The sequence below is a fragment of the Malania oleifera genome, chromosome 7 (assembly GCF_029873635.1).
Source record: "Malania oleifera isolate guangnan ecotype guangnan chromosome 7, ASM2987363v1, whole genome shotgun sequence".
Lineage (NCBI taxonomy): Eukaryota > Viridiplantae > Streptophyta > Magnoliopsida > Santalales > Ximeniaceae > Malania > Malania oleifera.
The window spans coordinates 83,991,586-84,008,912 of NC_080423.1; the positions used below are offsets into that span (position 1 = coordinate 83,991,586).

General features: G+C 37.9%; 2 protein-coding genes across 2 annotated transcripts; one reads left to right on the forward strand and one right to left on the reverse strand.

Annotated features, from left to right (window-relative positions):
• The first annotated feature begins 300 nt into the window (after window positions 1-300).
• Window positions 301-14,894, forward strand: LOC131159826 (hsp70 nucleotide exchange factor fes1). The gene is made up of 6 exons (XM_058115003.1): window positions 301-721; window positions 6,404-6,546; window positions 6,638-6,688; window positions 13,324-13,545; window positions 13,682-13,784; window positions 14,038-14,894. The coding sequence occupies exons 1-6, from the start codon at window positions 636-638 to the stop codon at window positions 14,618-14,620; spliced, it is 1,188 nt and encodes a 395-aa protein (XP_057970986.1). The 5' UTR covers window positions 301-635; the 3' UTR covers window positions 14,621-14,894.
• A 673-nt stretch (window positions 14,895-15,567) lies between these two features.
• LOC131159827 (thaumatin-like protein) lies at window positions 15,568-16,815 on the reverse strand. Its single transcript, XM_058115004.1, has 2 exons — window positions 16,657-16,815; window positions 15,568-16,532 (listed from the first exon to the last, which is right to left on the reverse strand). Exons 1-2 carry the CDS (start codon window positions 16,724-16,726, stop codon window positions 15,859-15,861), a joined length of 744 nt encoding a protein of 247 aa, XP_057970987.1. The 5' UTR covers window positions 16,727-16,815; the 3' UTR covers window positions 15,568-15,858.
• Window positions 16,816-17,327: the final 512 nt, after the last annotated feature.

Consider the following 17,327-nt stretch of genomic DNA (forward strand, 5'->3'; position numbering starts at 1 on the left):
TTTAAATTAATGTGATCATTTTATTATGAATTTGATAAAAAATTATGTATAAAATTTATGATTCAGTCCAAAAAATTATTTTTAGATGACTAAAATTTTTAGTAACAAATTGTTAAAATAATTGAAAATCATAAAATTTAGTTTCTGATTTGTTTACAAATAATTAAAAATCGATAACAAAAATAGAAAACTAGCAATATAAATAAATATATTTTTATAATCTAGTTTTTCACTATATAAAAAAAAAAATGGAGAACATCAATAATATTAAAGGGCCCCTAAATTATCCTAGCCAATCTTGGCCCAGCTGCGTGGCGGATCCATGGAAGTTGGTCCGATCTTACGGGCCTAGCCCTAAAATTAGATGAGTTGAGCTCTAATAAGTAGGGCCGGGGAAGTCATGGCCCAGGCTCAAATCGGCGGTCGGTTTCTTCTAGCGAGGGGGCCGCCGGCTCACTGTCTTTTCGACCATTTTCTTCTTTCTTCACATCGTTCGCGAAAGGTGTAGAGGTTTCTGGAACGCCGGGTTCTACCATATATCGTCGCGGTTTTATCCTTAGCTTCTGTTTCATCGACTACTACTACGGATCATATTAGGGTTTTTTTTTTCTTCTTCCCTTTCATCGCCGTTGATTATGGCCAAAGACGGAGCCAATTGGGATGGGCTGCTCAAATGGAGCCTTGCTCACTCTGATGGCACTCGTCCCGCTCGAAATCTCAGGTTCTCTCTCTCTCTCTCTCTCTCTCTCTCTCTCTCTCTCTCTCTCTCTCTCTCTCTCTCTGTATTTTCGAAATGTTAAGATGATGAGGTTGATGAAAAGTAAGGAGTTTAATTTTCAGCCGAAAAAAAAAGAAAGTTTCTGGTTTCGTATCTTAGGGGAATATGCAGTGAATTAATGGCCGCTGTCCCTCCCCCCCCCCCCCCCCCCCCCCCCCCCCCCCCCCCCTTTTTTTTTTAGGAAATGATTCCATTATGTTGAGAATAACATGTCAAGTACGATCAGAACAAATAACTTGTTCCAACCTGTTGGTTGAATTATCCAACCATCCTCAGCTGGAACCTCTGAATATTTAACAAGGGTGAATACTATCGTAATAAAATAAATATTGACATCGGTTTGATCTTTAATTGGTTGATTAATTATGGCTTTATTGTCCTTACCCCCCCCTTCAAAATAATGTTTAACTGTTACCTTCTGAGCAATCTCCATGAAGATCTAATCTCCGAGCTGAAGAATCCCCTTCCTGAAACCCAAATGCTAACCTGCTACTTTAAATTTTTGGTGACTTGTTTGGACAAACCTGCAAGAGAACTTTCAATACGATCCATTGGTCCCTAACAATCATGCCTACCCCACCACAATGGGAATGAGCAGCCCTAGCCTAATTTGCACTACTATTCAACTTTGTAAATTTTTTCTTGGGAAGAAATTTGAGTGAGTGGGAAGCTGGGAGTTGGCTGAGCTCTTGTTTCTTGCAAATCCTTTTTCAACAGTTTTAACATTTGATGTTAATGTTTCTCTATTTCCTATATGCATGATTTAAAAAGGTAAAACTGTGTCTAAAATTAGGGATTTTTTTGGGTGTCCTATTCTTGACCCGAGTAATGCTAATGAGTCAATGAGTGGATTTAGGTTAGGAGATCTTTGAAAGTTGTGTCTCGATATGCATGCTTTCTTGATTAAAGCAGTGAAATGAAGGCTCTTTTTTTTTTTTTGCATTTTTCTCTTGGGGAATTTGGAGTGGACTTTTTGTGTTTTTGGAGAAAATTGTGTTGCCTGTTCTTTGGAATTTTGGAAGGTTTTCTTCCTTTGAAGACGTGAGCAATTTAGTGAGTGTAAAGAGGCAATAATCATCTGGGGACGTTCTACTTTTGCTGCTGTGTGGAATATTCATTGGAGTTTGATAATTTTAAGGGCTGTCTGATGGAACCAACTTCAATGTGGAATGGATTTTTTTTTATTTTTTATAAAACTTATTTTAGGTGTTCTGCATGTTGTTTTGTAATGTGACTGGGGGGCCGTTGTATTTTAGGTTGTTTTTTTATTTATTTTCTATTTCTAGAGGAGTGCATGCCCTTTATTGTGATGTACTTATTCGTCTATTCAACCATAAGTTCTTCTTGTATCTAAAAAAATCCTTCACTGGTCACAAATTTGTGGAGCCCATCAAGTGTCCTGTTTCTCCAGATATTGAGTGGTGCCTGCCACTGAATTCTCATTTCCCACTGAATATTCAGAAACATCCAAATCCTTAATCAATGCCACCTTGAAACTCTGGCTTGGTTTTTATGGGTTTCCATTGGACATGGGCACAGGAAAAAGAAGTGCAGCAGAATTTTTGATTCTCTACCACACAAAGCACAACTTCAGTCTTCCCTTAACCCTGCCAGGCTAGTTCTCATGTAATGTCGAGTGCAATATTCATGCCTTGCAATATTAAGTGCTTGTTTAGAGAGGGATTGAAACGTCCTGAAACTGCGCTAAGAATTGTTGCTACTTTCCTTCATTTACTCTCTCTCCAACTTCTACCTGACTACCAATACACATGCCCAATAATCCTACTTCACTAACAACACCCATTCGTTTAAAAATGCTAGAATCACCTATCCTCAATACGAATAATTCAAAGAGGTATATCCCATAGTAGTCAAAGGTGCAAGGCGCAAAGGGTGCTTGGAGCCAAGGCGCAAGGCGAAGGTGCGTGCCTCACGAAGGTGAGGCGCACAATTATTAAAATTGTGTACAATGCCTATTTGATGGGTAATTGATATATGAAAACACATCAATGATAATATTAGAATTAAAAATGCCAAATAGTCAATGCCAAAACATAAATGCATAGAAATTATGACAGCCAAGTGCCAAGTTCCAAGTGAAACAAACATAGTTCAAGCTTCAAGTTGGAAATGAATTGAAATTGCTAGGCCAAAACACCTTCGAGCCTTCATCTTCAAATTGAAGAAGAAGAAGAAGAAGAAGAAGAAGAAGAAAAAGATGCCTCAAGCCTTTGAGCATGAAACACCTTCATCTTCAAGTCTTCGAGCCTTCACCAGCAAGAGAGCTTCGCAAGAGCCCTTCGTCTTCAAGGGTTCAAAAAGAAGAAGAAGAAGAAGAAGAAGAAGAAGATTAAGGGCTCTTGCGAAGGATCTCTTGGTGGTGAAGACTTGAAGGCTTGAAGATGAAGGTTTTTGGTGCTAGTTCGACGGCTTGAGGACAAAGATTGTGCTGGTTCGAAGGCTCAAACCTCGAAGACAAAGGGATCTTGCTATGGCTCTCTTGCTAGCACAAGCTTAAAGACGTGAAGATGAAGTTTGTGTTGGTTCGAAGGCTCAAAGACAAAGCCTAGACTTGCTAGTTCGAGTCAAAGCCTCTGGCTAGGGCTAGGGCTAGGGCTAGGGCTTGTTTGAGTTTGGTTACATTTTCTTTCTTAAAAGGTTAAGATAAAAATTGAAAAAAAGGTTAGATATTTTAGGTTCGACTCACTACGCTTGGAGCCACATTTGTGCCTCTTGGAGGTCGCCTCGCCTCAACCATGATAAGGCGCTAGCCTCGTTGCCCCACTGTGCCTCGCGCCTGAGGCGAGCTTTTGACTATTGTGGTATATCCAAGATACAACTACATCTTCTTCATTGAGAAAAGAATTCAACACTCTTTTCCAAGTTCCATGCTTACTAATTTCATCAACCTTCAACTCTTCACTGAAAATGGAAGTCTTGGATCTCAACCTAAAGCTATAGTTCCTTGAAAATTGAGGGTCCAATGGAACTTTCGCTTTTCTGTATTATCCACAGCCCATTGCAACCTCTTAGTTAAATCTTCTCTGCTCCATTACACTCTACCATCCTTAAGATAAATTTTTGCACCCAAATGTGCCTCCAAGAAAGAAGTGTGACAAAATTACCTTGGCTTCCAAAGTCTAGCAAGCAAGGAAGAAGGATTGTCATGCAAGGTCCAACCATGGTTAAAAGCTAAATTAAAGCAATTGATTCCCTTAAAATCTAAGCCTAGAATAGTAATTATAGAGGCTATATATTTGTTGAGAAGATTAATAGAAAAGTTTAGGAAAAGGAAGAGGGACTTGCTCATGGATTTTATTGACTTAGGGGGCATTTAGTACAATTTAGTGTTAAGTGCTCAAAATTGAATTCAAATATGATTTTGTGAACTAATTTTGAATTGAACTTGAATTGTTCACTGAATCTAAAGTCTGAATTATTTTAACTGTTTGATATCTAACATTTAAATATGTGTTGTTTTTCTATTTTAACCTTCTTAATTCTTAAGAGTATAAATATTTAATAAAATTAACGAGTAATTTAATATAAGCTAAATTTTAAATTTAACATAAATAATATTTTATTTTCATATTTTAATTATTAATTATAAATAAAAATAATTAATTTATTATTTATAAAAATAAAAATTTTTTATTTTAATTTTAATCACTTGGGCATCGAGTTTTTTTTTTTTTTTTTTTGTCATTTTCATCTTTTATAAGGGATAAAATTGGAAAAGAGACATTTGAATATGAATCACACATGTTTCCATGTTTGATTCTATTAGGGAAATTTTAAAAAAATTCAGAGTTGCCACCAAATACTCTATTGTCTGATCGGTTCACTTATTAAGTGAACTAGTTCAGACATAACCTCTATTTAGAGGTTATTCAAATCAAACAAACGCCCTTAGAGAGTATGATAGGGTACCTAGGAGAAGTTGTAAGGTGGGTTCTAGAGGGAAAAGAGTATGTAGAAATAACTAGCATGAGGACTACTAGTGGAGAGGCATCAAGGATCGCTCTGAGTCCTTATCCTTTTGCATTAATGGTGGACGAGCTTTTGATGAGTGGTCAAAATGAGGTTCCATGTTGTATGTTTGATGAAACTAATGTAAAAAGATGAGAATCTTAGTTTAGTACAGAGAAGCTTAGGATCTAAGTTTTTAGATTAAGTAGAAAGAAGTTAAATATATGAGATGTAATTTTAGTGTTGGTGGGAGGAATAATGGAGAAAACATGAAACATCAAGAAAATAATAGCACCGGTAAATTTGGATGCCTTGGATCTATTATGCAAGTTGAAGGAGAAGTTGAAGAAGACACAATACATAGAGTTAAAACAAGTTGGGTAAAATGGAGAAGTGCTTTGAACTTGTTGTGTAATCATAAAATACTATTAAATTTAAAGGAAAGTTGGGCAGTCATAAGAATATCTATGCTATATGGATCTATTATGCAACTAAGAAACAACATATCCAAAAAGTAAAAGTTGCTAAAATGAGGATGCGTGGATGAGTGGTATAACACTGAAAGTTAAATTAAGGAATAAATACAATTGTGGCTACGCATAGCTCAAAGGAGAGCAACAAAGATGGTTTGGATAACTTGGAATGAGATAGTTAGTTAGAGAGAGTGAATTTTTGTGTATTTAGTTAGAGAGAGTGAATTTTAATGTGCCAATAAACTATATTACCCATACCTCCTGCATTGTTCTTGGACCAAGAAATTGTGTTAGTTGTCTCCATTGTAAATCAGAAGTGGGTCACTATAGCTACAGTTAGAGGTGAACTGTGGGCTTGGAAAGGGATCAGATCAAATTAGGAAGGAAGAAGATCTCTCTCCCTCACTCCTCTTGCTATTTTCTAGGCAGTGTGGAAAGGAACAGTAGAGCCTTTGAAGGAATTATCTCTCCTATTTGGGTTGTCATGGACCATTGGATTGCTATGATCTCTAGCTGGCATTTTGTGCTGATTGAAAGGGACCCATTTGTAATCCTTGATTTTCTTTATACTTTCTAGGAAGGGATGTTTCTCCCTGGTTTCTTTAGTAGGGTGGCTTCCTCTTGATGGCTCTTTTAATATAATCTCTCTACTTGTAAAAAAAAAAAAAAAAAAAAAATTATTGTCCATACCTCTTGCTCGAGATATAACCCAATAAATTCTCTACTTTAGACCGCTGTCTTGCTGAGACATTCTTGCTAAAAAAATGTTATGATTTTTGAAGATTCACTATTTGGCCTGAAGTGCCTTAATAAATTCTGAGCATAGAGTTTCAATATTTGAGAATCCTCCTTGGTGTCTCATTGAAAATGAGTCATCTGCAATGAAAAAATAAGCGATAAATGGGCTTTGACCACAAATTTTTACACCATGGGTTTTGTTTATGCTTGAAAAAGCCTTATAAGAGGAAGTGATTTTTGCAAAAGAGGAAGAGATATGAGTGACAATGGGACAAACTGCGAAATAAAAAGCAATTGATGATATTCCTGTTAGGCGTGTTACAGTGACTTGAAACCCATCTAGTGAAAATCTCAATTGCATCAATAAATTTTAAACATAACAAATATTTGTTCTAGTCGTTATATCAATATAGTGGTTTGGATTGATATATTTGCGTTCTTTTAGTGAGGAGGATCAACGATGGTTCATGGAAGCTATGCAAGCGCAAACTATCGATGTCATTAAACGAATGAAAGAGATCACTCTTGTTATGCAGACACCAGAGCAAGTTTTGGAGGCTCAGGGCGTCACTGCTGCACATATTGAAGGTAGACTAGCTCACGTATAACATATTGTGATTATTTTCAAGAGATGATTGATATATTCCTTTGATGTCAACTAATTTTTGCATTTTGGCAGATATGTTGGATGAACTTCAAGAGCATGTTGAGGCCATTGACATGGCTAATGGTTAGTAGTACGCTACTTTTGCATTGTTTCGATAACTAACTCTTGGTTTTATGCATATTGTTGAATTGGATGTATTCGTACTTGCACTTCCCCCTCCCTCCCCCAAACAAATTATCACTAGTTGTCTACAGTTTTTTATAGGGACTGTTTATTATACATGCTTTTACACGATATGAAACAAACTTTGATGTTTGACATGTTATGGTAAAAAGGTGGTCCCCCTTTATACGATGCAATAGTTTTCAATTATGTTTTAAATTTCCTTGTTACAGATTCTTAGGTTGTGTTTACTTCTGAACACAGTTTCCTTTCACTGTTTTTATTTTTTATTTTTATTTTTTTGGTATTATTTTTGTGTGGAAAATGTTGAAAATGTGTGTATCTATTGAAATTGGAAAATTGGTTCCTTGTATTGAGATGGTAGAGAGTATGTTTGTGGAAAAATAGGAAATGGTTTGCAGCCAAGCTGAGCTAGAAAAAGGATAAAGGAAATGGGTACAGTGTTTAGTTGAAGATTTCTTACCCTCTAATGATGAATCTGCCTCCTTATATAGGTAGGGGTCTTCGTTTGCCAGAGTACCCCTTAAATGCTGTTTAAGGTGTGTGGGCAGGCTTTTGGGTGGTTTACAATCAGCCTGGTCATGCGTCTCCTATTTCCTCCCTTGATTGTGGTTTGGTTACAATCCATGGAGTAATGGTTGTCTGCTGCCATATCTAGATCCAGAAGTAGATTTCTCTATGTTGACCTCTGTAGGATCTTCAGCCATTTCGAAATCTACTTCTGGATCTATATCCATGGTCGGTGAGGTGGTTGCTCCCTCAGTTTCTGCCCTTGTTCACTTCAAAATCATGGTTGAGCGGCTAATTGTGAAGTTAGCTTGAACTAAAGAGAGATTGACTTAAGTTTGAACTAAAGAGAGACTGACTTAAGTTTGTTCAATCATTGCTCATCTCATTCTCATTCCAGACCTTGAGGATTGAGTCCATTAGTACAGAAAGTCCTTCTCCCGTCGAAGTGGTCTCTAGCTGGAGGGTCAAATAAAAACCATAAAAATTACTCTATTCCTTCTTTTACTATGCTCATTCTTTGTTTGGAGAGAGGCTTTGCCTGGTCCCAAAGGGCTCCTGTGTCTTTGAGGATGCCGTGTAGGCTGGTTTCACCAATCCCCACTCAATTTGTGAGCTCACTCCAAAATATTGTTGAGTTTTTCATCTTTATCTAGGCTGAGATGACCCCCACTGATAGGCTATGACACAGTTTATAATGGAAAATCACCCTTGTGAACCTATGAGAAGGTGTTGCCAAACTTTGAGAAGGTGTTCAAGTTGGAATATGATGCATCTAATGTGAGTCTTAGGTGTAGTCCTTTCTGAAGAAGGCATTACTTATTCTAGCAAGAGTTTGTGAGGGTTCATGTTTTATGCAAACCTTCAGGCTTTGAAATACGTTCATAGTGAAAAGAACTTGAGCAGGATGCATTCCCATGCTTGCGTTCAGGTAGTGCAGCTCAACTTATTTTTGTTTTTTATTTTTCCCATAGAAAAAGCAGATGCATGTTCATTTAAGAGGAAAGAATGGGCAAAGAGGAGAAAAAAAATCCTCCTATAATAGAAGAAACCAAAATAGACTATCAAACAGCCTTCCAATCTCAAACAAGTTTTATATTAGTAAAAACAATTACTTGCCCAGTAATCTTGGGATTACCATTTTTAATTCTTTTAACCCCATTCCTAATAACAAATGGAGGAATTATAACAAAGTTTGGAAAAAAAGAGATAATATTTAAATTTTATTTTGAACCAACAGAAAAAAATCTAATCTTTTGAAGAATCAACATATAATCTGTGAAGAAGAAAAACAATTCAATTTCCTTAGGGAAGACTTAACATTGAAAAAATGAAAAGAGGTTTAGAAAGTGAACCAAACAAAAGAAAAAAAAAAATTGGAAATTTGTTTTGATCTCCCAAATGCTTTTTGGGAAAGGAAGAAATATATAATTGAACTACCATATGAACGAGAATTCTCAGATAAAAATATCCCAACAAAAGTAAGACCCATCCAAATGTCCCCATAAACATTAGACTATTGTAAGAAGGAAATACAAGACCTATTGGATAAAAATCTAATTTGTAAATCAAGATCTCCCTAGAGTTGTGCTGCCTTTTATGTCCAAAGCATAAAAAATTGAAAGAGGAGCACCTCGCCTTGTGATTAACTATTAGCCATTAAACAAAGCTTTGAAATGGGTAAGGTGCTCAATTCCTAACAAGGCTGATCTAATCAAAAGGATTCACAATGCAAAAGTCTTTTCTAAATTTTATATGGAAGTCAGTATTTTGGAAAATCCAAGTTTCAGAAAAAGTAGTACAAGACAACTTTCACAGTTTTTTTGGGTCAATATGAATTGAATGTTATGCCGTTTGGAATGAAAAATGCGCCCAGTGAATTTCAAAAGATAATGAATGACATTTTTAATCCATATATTCATTTTACAATCGTCTATGTTGATGTTGTCCTTGTTTTTGTTTTCTCAGAAAATCTTGACCAACATTTGAAGCATTTGAAACAATTTATAAAAATTATCAAACAAAACGGATTTGTGGTCTCTGCTAAGACAAGAATTTTATTCCAAACAAGAATAAGGTTTCTTGGACGTAACATTGAAAATGGAACAACTACTCCGATCAATAGAAGGATAGAATTTGCTGCCAAATTTCCAGATGAGATAGAGGATAAAAAACAATTGCAGAGGTTTTTTGGATGCTTAAATTATATATTATAAGGATTTAAGAATTGTTTGTAGACCTTTATTTGCAAAATTAAAAAACAATCCTCCCAATTGGACCAAGGAGCATATCGATGCTGGAAGAACAATAAAAAAGTGTTTACCCTATATGAACATTTGTGATCCAGATGCTTTCAAAATATTTGAAACATATGCAAGTGATCTCGGATATGGTGGAATTCTTAAACAGGTCAAGAATGGTGAGGAGCAACTGGTAAGGTTTTCTTATGATGTTTGGAATGAAACACAAAAAAGATAAACTGTTAAAAATGAAATTCTAGCAATCGTTCTTTGTATTACCAAATTTCAAGAAGATCTTTTAAATCAAAAATTTCTTTTAAGAGTTGATTATAAGTCAGCAAAATACGTATTAACCAAGGATGTGAAGAACCTGGCATCTAAGCACATCTTTGCTAGATGGCAAGCTCTTCTCAGCTTATTTGGTTTTCATATTGAACCCATCAAAGGGGAAAATAATCATCTTCCAAATTTTTAACAAGGGAATTTTTGCAGGGAATTACATAATGGACTCCTCCGCCTCTAGGAAGGTTGGTACAGAAAAATTTGAATGCCAGAATTCCCCTAACAATATCAGAGGAACAATATCTCCAACAATGCAAAAAACAATTTGTCCACAATGTCAGAAGAACAATATCTCCTTCTCACGGACCAGGGGTTTACCTATAACAATTTCTTCGACAAAGCAAAGAACAATGTCTCCCAAGAGCTCTTTTCCTCAGGCCAGTTCTAAGCCTACAACGACTATTGAATTGGCTAATTGTTTTCCTCCTTTGAAGGAAGGTTTCCCAACAATCTCCTCAAATTTTCAAAAACAAATTTTCAAATCAGCTCTTGAGAAGGATAATCCATCTTGCTCCTCTACTAAACCATATTCATTAATTTTTAGCCAACCATATGATACCTATCCTTATTTTCAAAAAGATTATTTTTAAATTTTTTTTTCTATTGAAGAAGCCCTTTAAGAAAATGATTTGTATCCAAGAAATTTTGCAAAAAAGATGGTTGATTATAAATTTCATAGGATCCCTGAAGATCCAAAGAAAGCCCAAATGTTTTACGAATTCATTCTAGCTGACACGAAGTCTGTTGAAATCTTTGAACGTGTGGACAAAGACGATCCCATGAAAATCGTGTTTTCAAAATTCAAAATCAATGAGATTATTTCATTATCATCTTGGGGTTATCCAATTAGTAAAGGATATTTTCAATAGATTTTGATCTCCAGTGTTTTAATTATTGGATTATAAGGATGCTTGGTATAAAGCAATCCTATTTCAAAACAATACCTTTTCATTCTCATGGTTCATATATTTTGGAAAAGAATTTTCATGAGTTCCAGTATGGTTCCTGGTAGGACAGATTTGGACCAGTCAAACAAATCATGCCTCTGCCAAGATAAGAGAAAATTATGATTTCTGGATAAACAATTTAAGCCTCCTTGGCAATTCGCTTGATTTCTTGAACCTGTAGCTGTTCTTTAGGTTTTCCAATTTAACATGGATACTCATGATTGATTGCAGTTTCACCACTGAAACAATTGGCAACCATGATGGTGGAAAGGCATGTCCAAAGACCTCTTCCACAAGGAAGAAATCATAAAATGGTTCAAGAACAATCCCAAGTTCTCAAAGAAGTTAATTGATGATTCTCATCAAGCAGAGTTTTTAACGAACAAGTATCAGCTCCAATCTCGTTTGGCCCAAGCAAAAACCATTGGAGAAACAATGAGAATTCTTCGAGAATATGAAGAAAATCTCATTTGGAACAATACATCCCTTCTTTAGGAGCCAGCTGTTTAGCAAGCTCTTGAACCATAAACAAACCACTACTGTAGCTAGCTGCATTGATCGATTTGAGGAACTGATGCTTAGTAGTGATGTTGTTGAGGTCACACATCACACTGTAGCGAGGTTTGTGAATGGTCTTAAGGAGGATGTTAGACGAGAGGTTGAGTTGTTCTCTCCGGAATCCGTAGAGGCAGCCTATCAAAAAGCACTTGCCATTGAAAGGTACCTCTAGAGCTCTCGTAGGTCTTCATCTCAGGTGAGTGAGTCACCTGACCTGAGTCCAAATCCTTTCCTCACCCTAGGTCTACCATCCCTCAGTCACCCCTAGAGAGAGTTCTGCGAAGCAAATAGAGTCACATCATGTTGTTTGCTCTAGTGGACCCAGTATTCCTCAAGCTAGTAGTTCATCTGTGCAGTGTCATCGTTGCCATGCTAGAGGTCATATTGCTGCCCATTGTCCCCAACGAGCTTTATCTTTATAGTGTGAGACCGATGATTTGCTCAATTGTGATGATCAAGTTGTTGATGCTGTTGAGTACTTCGGAGATGAGGGGGAGCTTGTAGATGATTTTGAGGAAGATGACCACCATGTTAGTGTGGTTAGGTGTGTCTTATCCACTACCATAGATAGTGAGAAGTGGAAACGGACAACTATTTTCCACACTTTCATTCGTTGTGGAGAGAGGACATATAATCTTGTTATTGATGGGGAGTTGTAGCATGAATGTGATCTTCAAGGCTGCTCTAGGAAGATTAAACCTTAAAGGAGAGCCATACCCTGATACCCTTAGCCTTTTAAGGTGAATTGGGTAATGAGGACAAATCTACCTGCTACCGAGAGGTGTCTTGTAGCCATCCAGATGGGAGATTATCAGGATAGGGTCTATTGTGAATTTGTGATGTACTCCCGAAGGATGTGGCCCATGCCCTGTTAGGGTGACCATGTTTATTTGATCATGATGTCACTAATCATGGTAGGGAAAACACTTGCGCGTTTAGGCACAAAGATAAAAACATCATTTTGACCTCGACCAAGCCCATCCCCAAAGATCCTAAATTAAGGAACAAGATACTCCTTCAAGCCCCAGTTCAAAGAAATGTTCACTTGCTTGATCATAGGACTTTTGAGCGAGAGAGCTTAGAAAACAGGTGCATTTTAGCTATCATCGCTCAAGAGGTTCCTTCTGAGGAGAAAGAGTCTTTGTGTGAGTGCTCACCTGAAATAGAAGAGAAGCAGCGGCAGCAACAGGAATACAGAACAGAACAGGGGTGAGATACAGAATAAGAAGAGAGATAAGAGAAGGAAGGAGGAGAAGAGAGGAGGAAGAAGAAGAAGAATAGCAGACTGCAATCTGATTCAAAACAATAACTGTACAATAATTTACATGTCCAGCACTTATACCCACTACTAACTAGAACACATGTTTACATAAAGGCTCCAATAAAATGAGAAATTACAAAATAACCCTGAAGTACTTAAATACACAAAATAAACCTAAATTGACTAAACTTCTAAAATAACAAGACTCCCCAAAGTAAAATATAAAAATCTAGATACAATATAAGCATCTAAAATCCTCCATTGGTGGTTCTCCATCAGTGGCAGCAGTTAGTCTTTTGCTGGTGCATGGGGCTTCGTCAGATGTCGTGGCACAAAAAATTGGATTTGGATCGATTGGAGGTATTGGACTTTGATGGTGGGGAAGATGTGACAAAACTTTCCAAAGTTGTGTTCAAAACAAGGGTTTATTTCAACAATTTTGGAACAAATTTCTTTTCTATAAATAACCATGACTTTAGAAATTTCTTCCCAACACCCCCCCCCCCTTTTTCTCTGAATCCTGGTTCTTGTTGAAATGTGTACACAGAAATGGTATAGATTTATGCATATATAAATGTGGCATTGTGTGTGTATATAGATATTTATTTAGTTCTCTCTTTCAAGTGTGCAGCGATGCTACTCTGTAACTGTTTTTATCAAGTGTTTCCTGTAGTGACGTATAAAAAATTTCTCAAAAGTTATCCAATGCATATTTGGCAGACCTTCATTCCATTGGTGGTTTGGTCCCTCTTCTTGGTTACCTAAGGAATTCAAATGCTGGGATTCGAGCAAAGGCTGCTGAGGTTGTCACCACCATTGTTCAGAACAATCCCAGGAGTCAACAACTGGTTATGGAGGCAAATGGATTTGAATTCCTTCTCTCTAATTTCACATCAGACCCTGATGTAACTGTTCGTACCAAAGCGCTTGGTGCAATTTCCTGTTGAGTACCTTCTGTTTCTTCTTTGTAAAATATAGTTGTCCTGGTTGACCATATGAATGACTGTTTTGTCTCGTTTTCGGTTAACTCATGCTCTGGATGATTTTGATGTATTTTTTGTTATGGGGTGGGTTTCAGCTTTAATCAGGCACAACAAACCAGGTATTGCTGCATTTCGTCTTGCTAATGGTTACGCAGCACTGAGAGATGCTTTGAGCTCTGAGAGTGTGAGACTTCAAAGGTAATTTCTATGAGAAGTTTTTGATTGTGCCATTTTTTTTTTTTTTATTCATTTTTTGAAACAAGATCTTGATGTGTAAAATTTCCATTTTACAGCCTTAGGGAACAAGAAGTTAGAAGCCAAACTAGCACTAATTTTGCTTCTAAGTTTTTCCATGTTTGACATGGACAACCTGGACGACTCTTGCTGCTGTTTTTTCCCACTTAATTTCCTCTCTCTCTCTCTCTCACCAAAGGTTTACAACATTCTGCAGGAAAGCCCTGAACTTGATACATTACTTGCTGCATGAGAATAGTTCAGACTGTAATGTGGTGTCTGAATTAGGATTCCCTCGCATAATGATGCATCTTGCTGCCAGCGGTGATGCTGATGTCCGAGAGGCTGCACTCCGGGACCTTTTGGAGCTTGCTAGAGACAAGGCTGGTGGGATTGGTAGTAATTTAGCTGAAGATGATGAGAAATTTAGGCAGCTTCTTCAAGATAGGATTAAAGACATAAGCTTGATGTCACCTGAGGACCTCGGAGCTGCCAGGGAGGAGAGGCAGCTTGTAGACTCCCTCTGGAATGCCTGCTACAATGAGCCCTCATCCTTGAGAGAGAAGGGGCTTCTTGTTCTTCCTGGAGAAGATGCACCTGCTCCTGATGTGGCCGGCAAGCATTTCGAACCTCCTCTGAGAGCTTGGGCTGCAATTCCAGCTTCTGATAACAAACCTAGTGCTGAAAAGAAAGACACTCCATTGTTGTTAGGACCCTCTGGTCCTCCACCTCGGGTTGCTTCTGTTCAAAATAATTCCACAATGGGTGCAAATGCAGATGAACGGTCGACTGACCACTAATAAAAATCTCTTGTTTTATATTTCTTCCTGTTAGGATTTGGTTTGGGGTGGTGTCTATTTGTTATGTATCATAAATTTTGAAGCCTGTTTCATGGCATCCTGTTCTAAAATAGGGATGGGCTCTCACCCCTCCCCCCTCTCTCTCTCTCTCTCTCTCTCTCTCTCTCTCTCTCTCTCTCTCTCTCACACACACACACCAGCAAGAGCTGTACTTCAATATTTGGGGTCTTTTTAGGTTTGTACTAATTTGCTCCTCAAGAGGTCTTTTCGGCTCCACGCTTTCTTTGTAGATTTTCTTTAATGTCTATTTATTTTCTTCTGTTTTCTGCCCCCATGTCATGTCTATCGCTTTCTCTGAATGTTCGTACGGAAGCATGAAAATCTTTGATGTTTTGGTACCTCATGGTTCTTATCAGCGGTCCCATTTAGCACATTATGTATTCATTTCATGGTTCTTATCAACGGTCCCAATTTAGCACATTATGTATTTTCATTTGCGACCGTCCATCTATCTAGCCGGCTGGATGTTTAAAACATATTTGTGAATCCAAAACCCATCATAAAATTGGACCACCCCAGGTCACCTGGTGTTGCAGTCTCCTGTATCTCTTCTACCTCCCTCACTTTTTGGGTTTTTTAGATTAAGAATTTATTTTCTATTGTATTTTCATTTTATGTTAAATTTTATTCAAAATGAAAATTTATTTTAATATGATTAAAAGTTAAGAAAGTTTAAAAATATTAATAGTGTGCAAAATCAAAAATTTATTTATAAATCTGATATATTATTGTTGTTTTCACTTGCAATATGAAATTTCAAATTCCTTCATATTTTTCTTCCTTTTCTTCCATGTTTTTCAAGTTCCAAGCCTAGCCATTAAGTTTTAAGAAAGAAAAAAGGTGAAAAAAAATAAAATAAAGAAACTAAGCAGTAAAAATAATTAATGTGGACAAAAGCAAGCATTTGTAATATATATCAACAGGCCTAGAGATCAAAAAGCAATCAGGCAGCTCCCAATGCAAAATCCTCCAACTGGATAAATCTGCAGTACCACCGTCCAAACACGAAATATCAAAATCCCCCTAATATGTAAACCAAACCAAACCTATTAACTACCAACCCATACTAATACGACACTTCAAAATCAAATGCAGAAATCCAAATAACATGAAACCCAACATTAATTCATTACGCCTTCACTACCCTATAGGCTCCCATGCACAGGGGCACGTTCCCTTCAATTGGGAGGGCAGAAGGTGATGACATACCGTGAAGCCCTGCACTTGTTAAGACTAGAAGAATCATCAAAAGCATAACTGTAGGCTTTAGGGCATATGGCCTTGAACAGATGCGCAAACAACGTGGGCTTGCAAGTATTTGGATTGGAGTAGTTGCCAGTACAACAATACTTAGGGGATCTCATCGCCAGGCATGCGCTCTTACACCCCACCACCTTCCCCTCCTTCTTCACCTCCAGCGCCGACGGGCAGCACACGTTCAGATCCGCCTCGCACGCCGCCACGCCACACCCCACGCCGCCACCTACCGGGGCCATCGACACCGGCAGGTTAAACCCGTCCACCAGGCTCACGTCGTAGAAGTGCAGCGGCGAAGTGTTAGATCCAAACGTCATCTCCACCACCGTCGCAGGCGGCACGCCCCCGGTGCCCCGGCACCTCATGCTGCCGGAGCAGTCGCCCGTGTCGCACCAACCCTTTCCGGCTTCGTCGAAGCAGCAGCCCTGCCGGCCCCACACTCGTCCCGACCACTTCTGCGGGACGTCGATGACGGCTTCATCACCGGAAGCGAGATGGAAGCCGCCGTCGTTCGGGGTGGAGTGGCCGGCGCCGGCGAGGATGCCGGGCCACACGCTTTCCTTGCAGTTGTTTACTAGTATGAGTTGAGTCCCATCTGCAACCAAATCAAGAAATTAAACGAAAGAAATTTATTAAAATTATCATAGTTAATGCACTCTAAATTAAGAAACCCAAAATGATGGAAGAAGAAGAAGAAGAGATGGGGGCGGGAAGTATACGTGTGATGGAGAGAGACAGGAAGAGAGGGAGGAAGAAGGAGAGCGGAAGTGCAGAAGTGGGAGTCGGCATTGTTCAAAGTTTGTGAACTGATAGAGGGAGAGAAGGCAAGACTGGAGGGATTGGACAAACCGCCAGCTTTAAGTAAAAACGGTTTGGGGAGGGATCAACGGCTGCATCCACTTTATTTATTTTTAATCTTTTTCAAATTCTCGTAATATGAATATTTTTTTCCTTGGATTTTTTTTTTTTAAAATTTTAAATTTTGAACTTTTACTTGAAAAGGGCATATATGCATTGCTTGCGAGGGGAGGCTTCATTTTTGTTTGGCCACTGGTTGCCTAATAAGAAACTACAATTTTTTCTTTTTGAAAAGGGAAAAAGAAAAGAAAAGAAAAAGAAGATAGAAGAATGATTATATGTGCATCTTAATCTCATCAGTGTGTTTAGTTTGACACTCAAATATAATATAAGTGAGCTAGCTACTGCTAGTATACAAGTATCCTAGGTGGTGAATTCTATTGTTCGTATTTGAGATATGGATAGGGTTGGGCTTTATTAGCACTACCTTTGCCACGCAGGATCAGCTCTCCACTGCCACTGCCACCTCATCAGGAAATGCTGATGATGTGTCAAGCCAGAATGCTAAAGAATAATTTTCAGTTATACACGT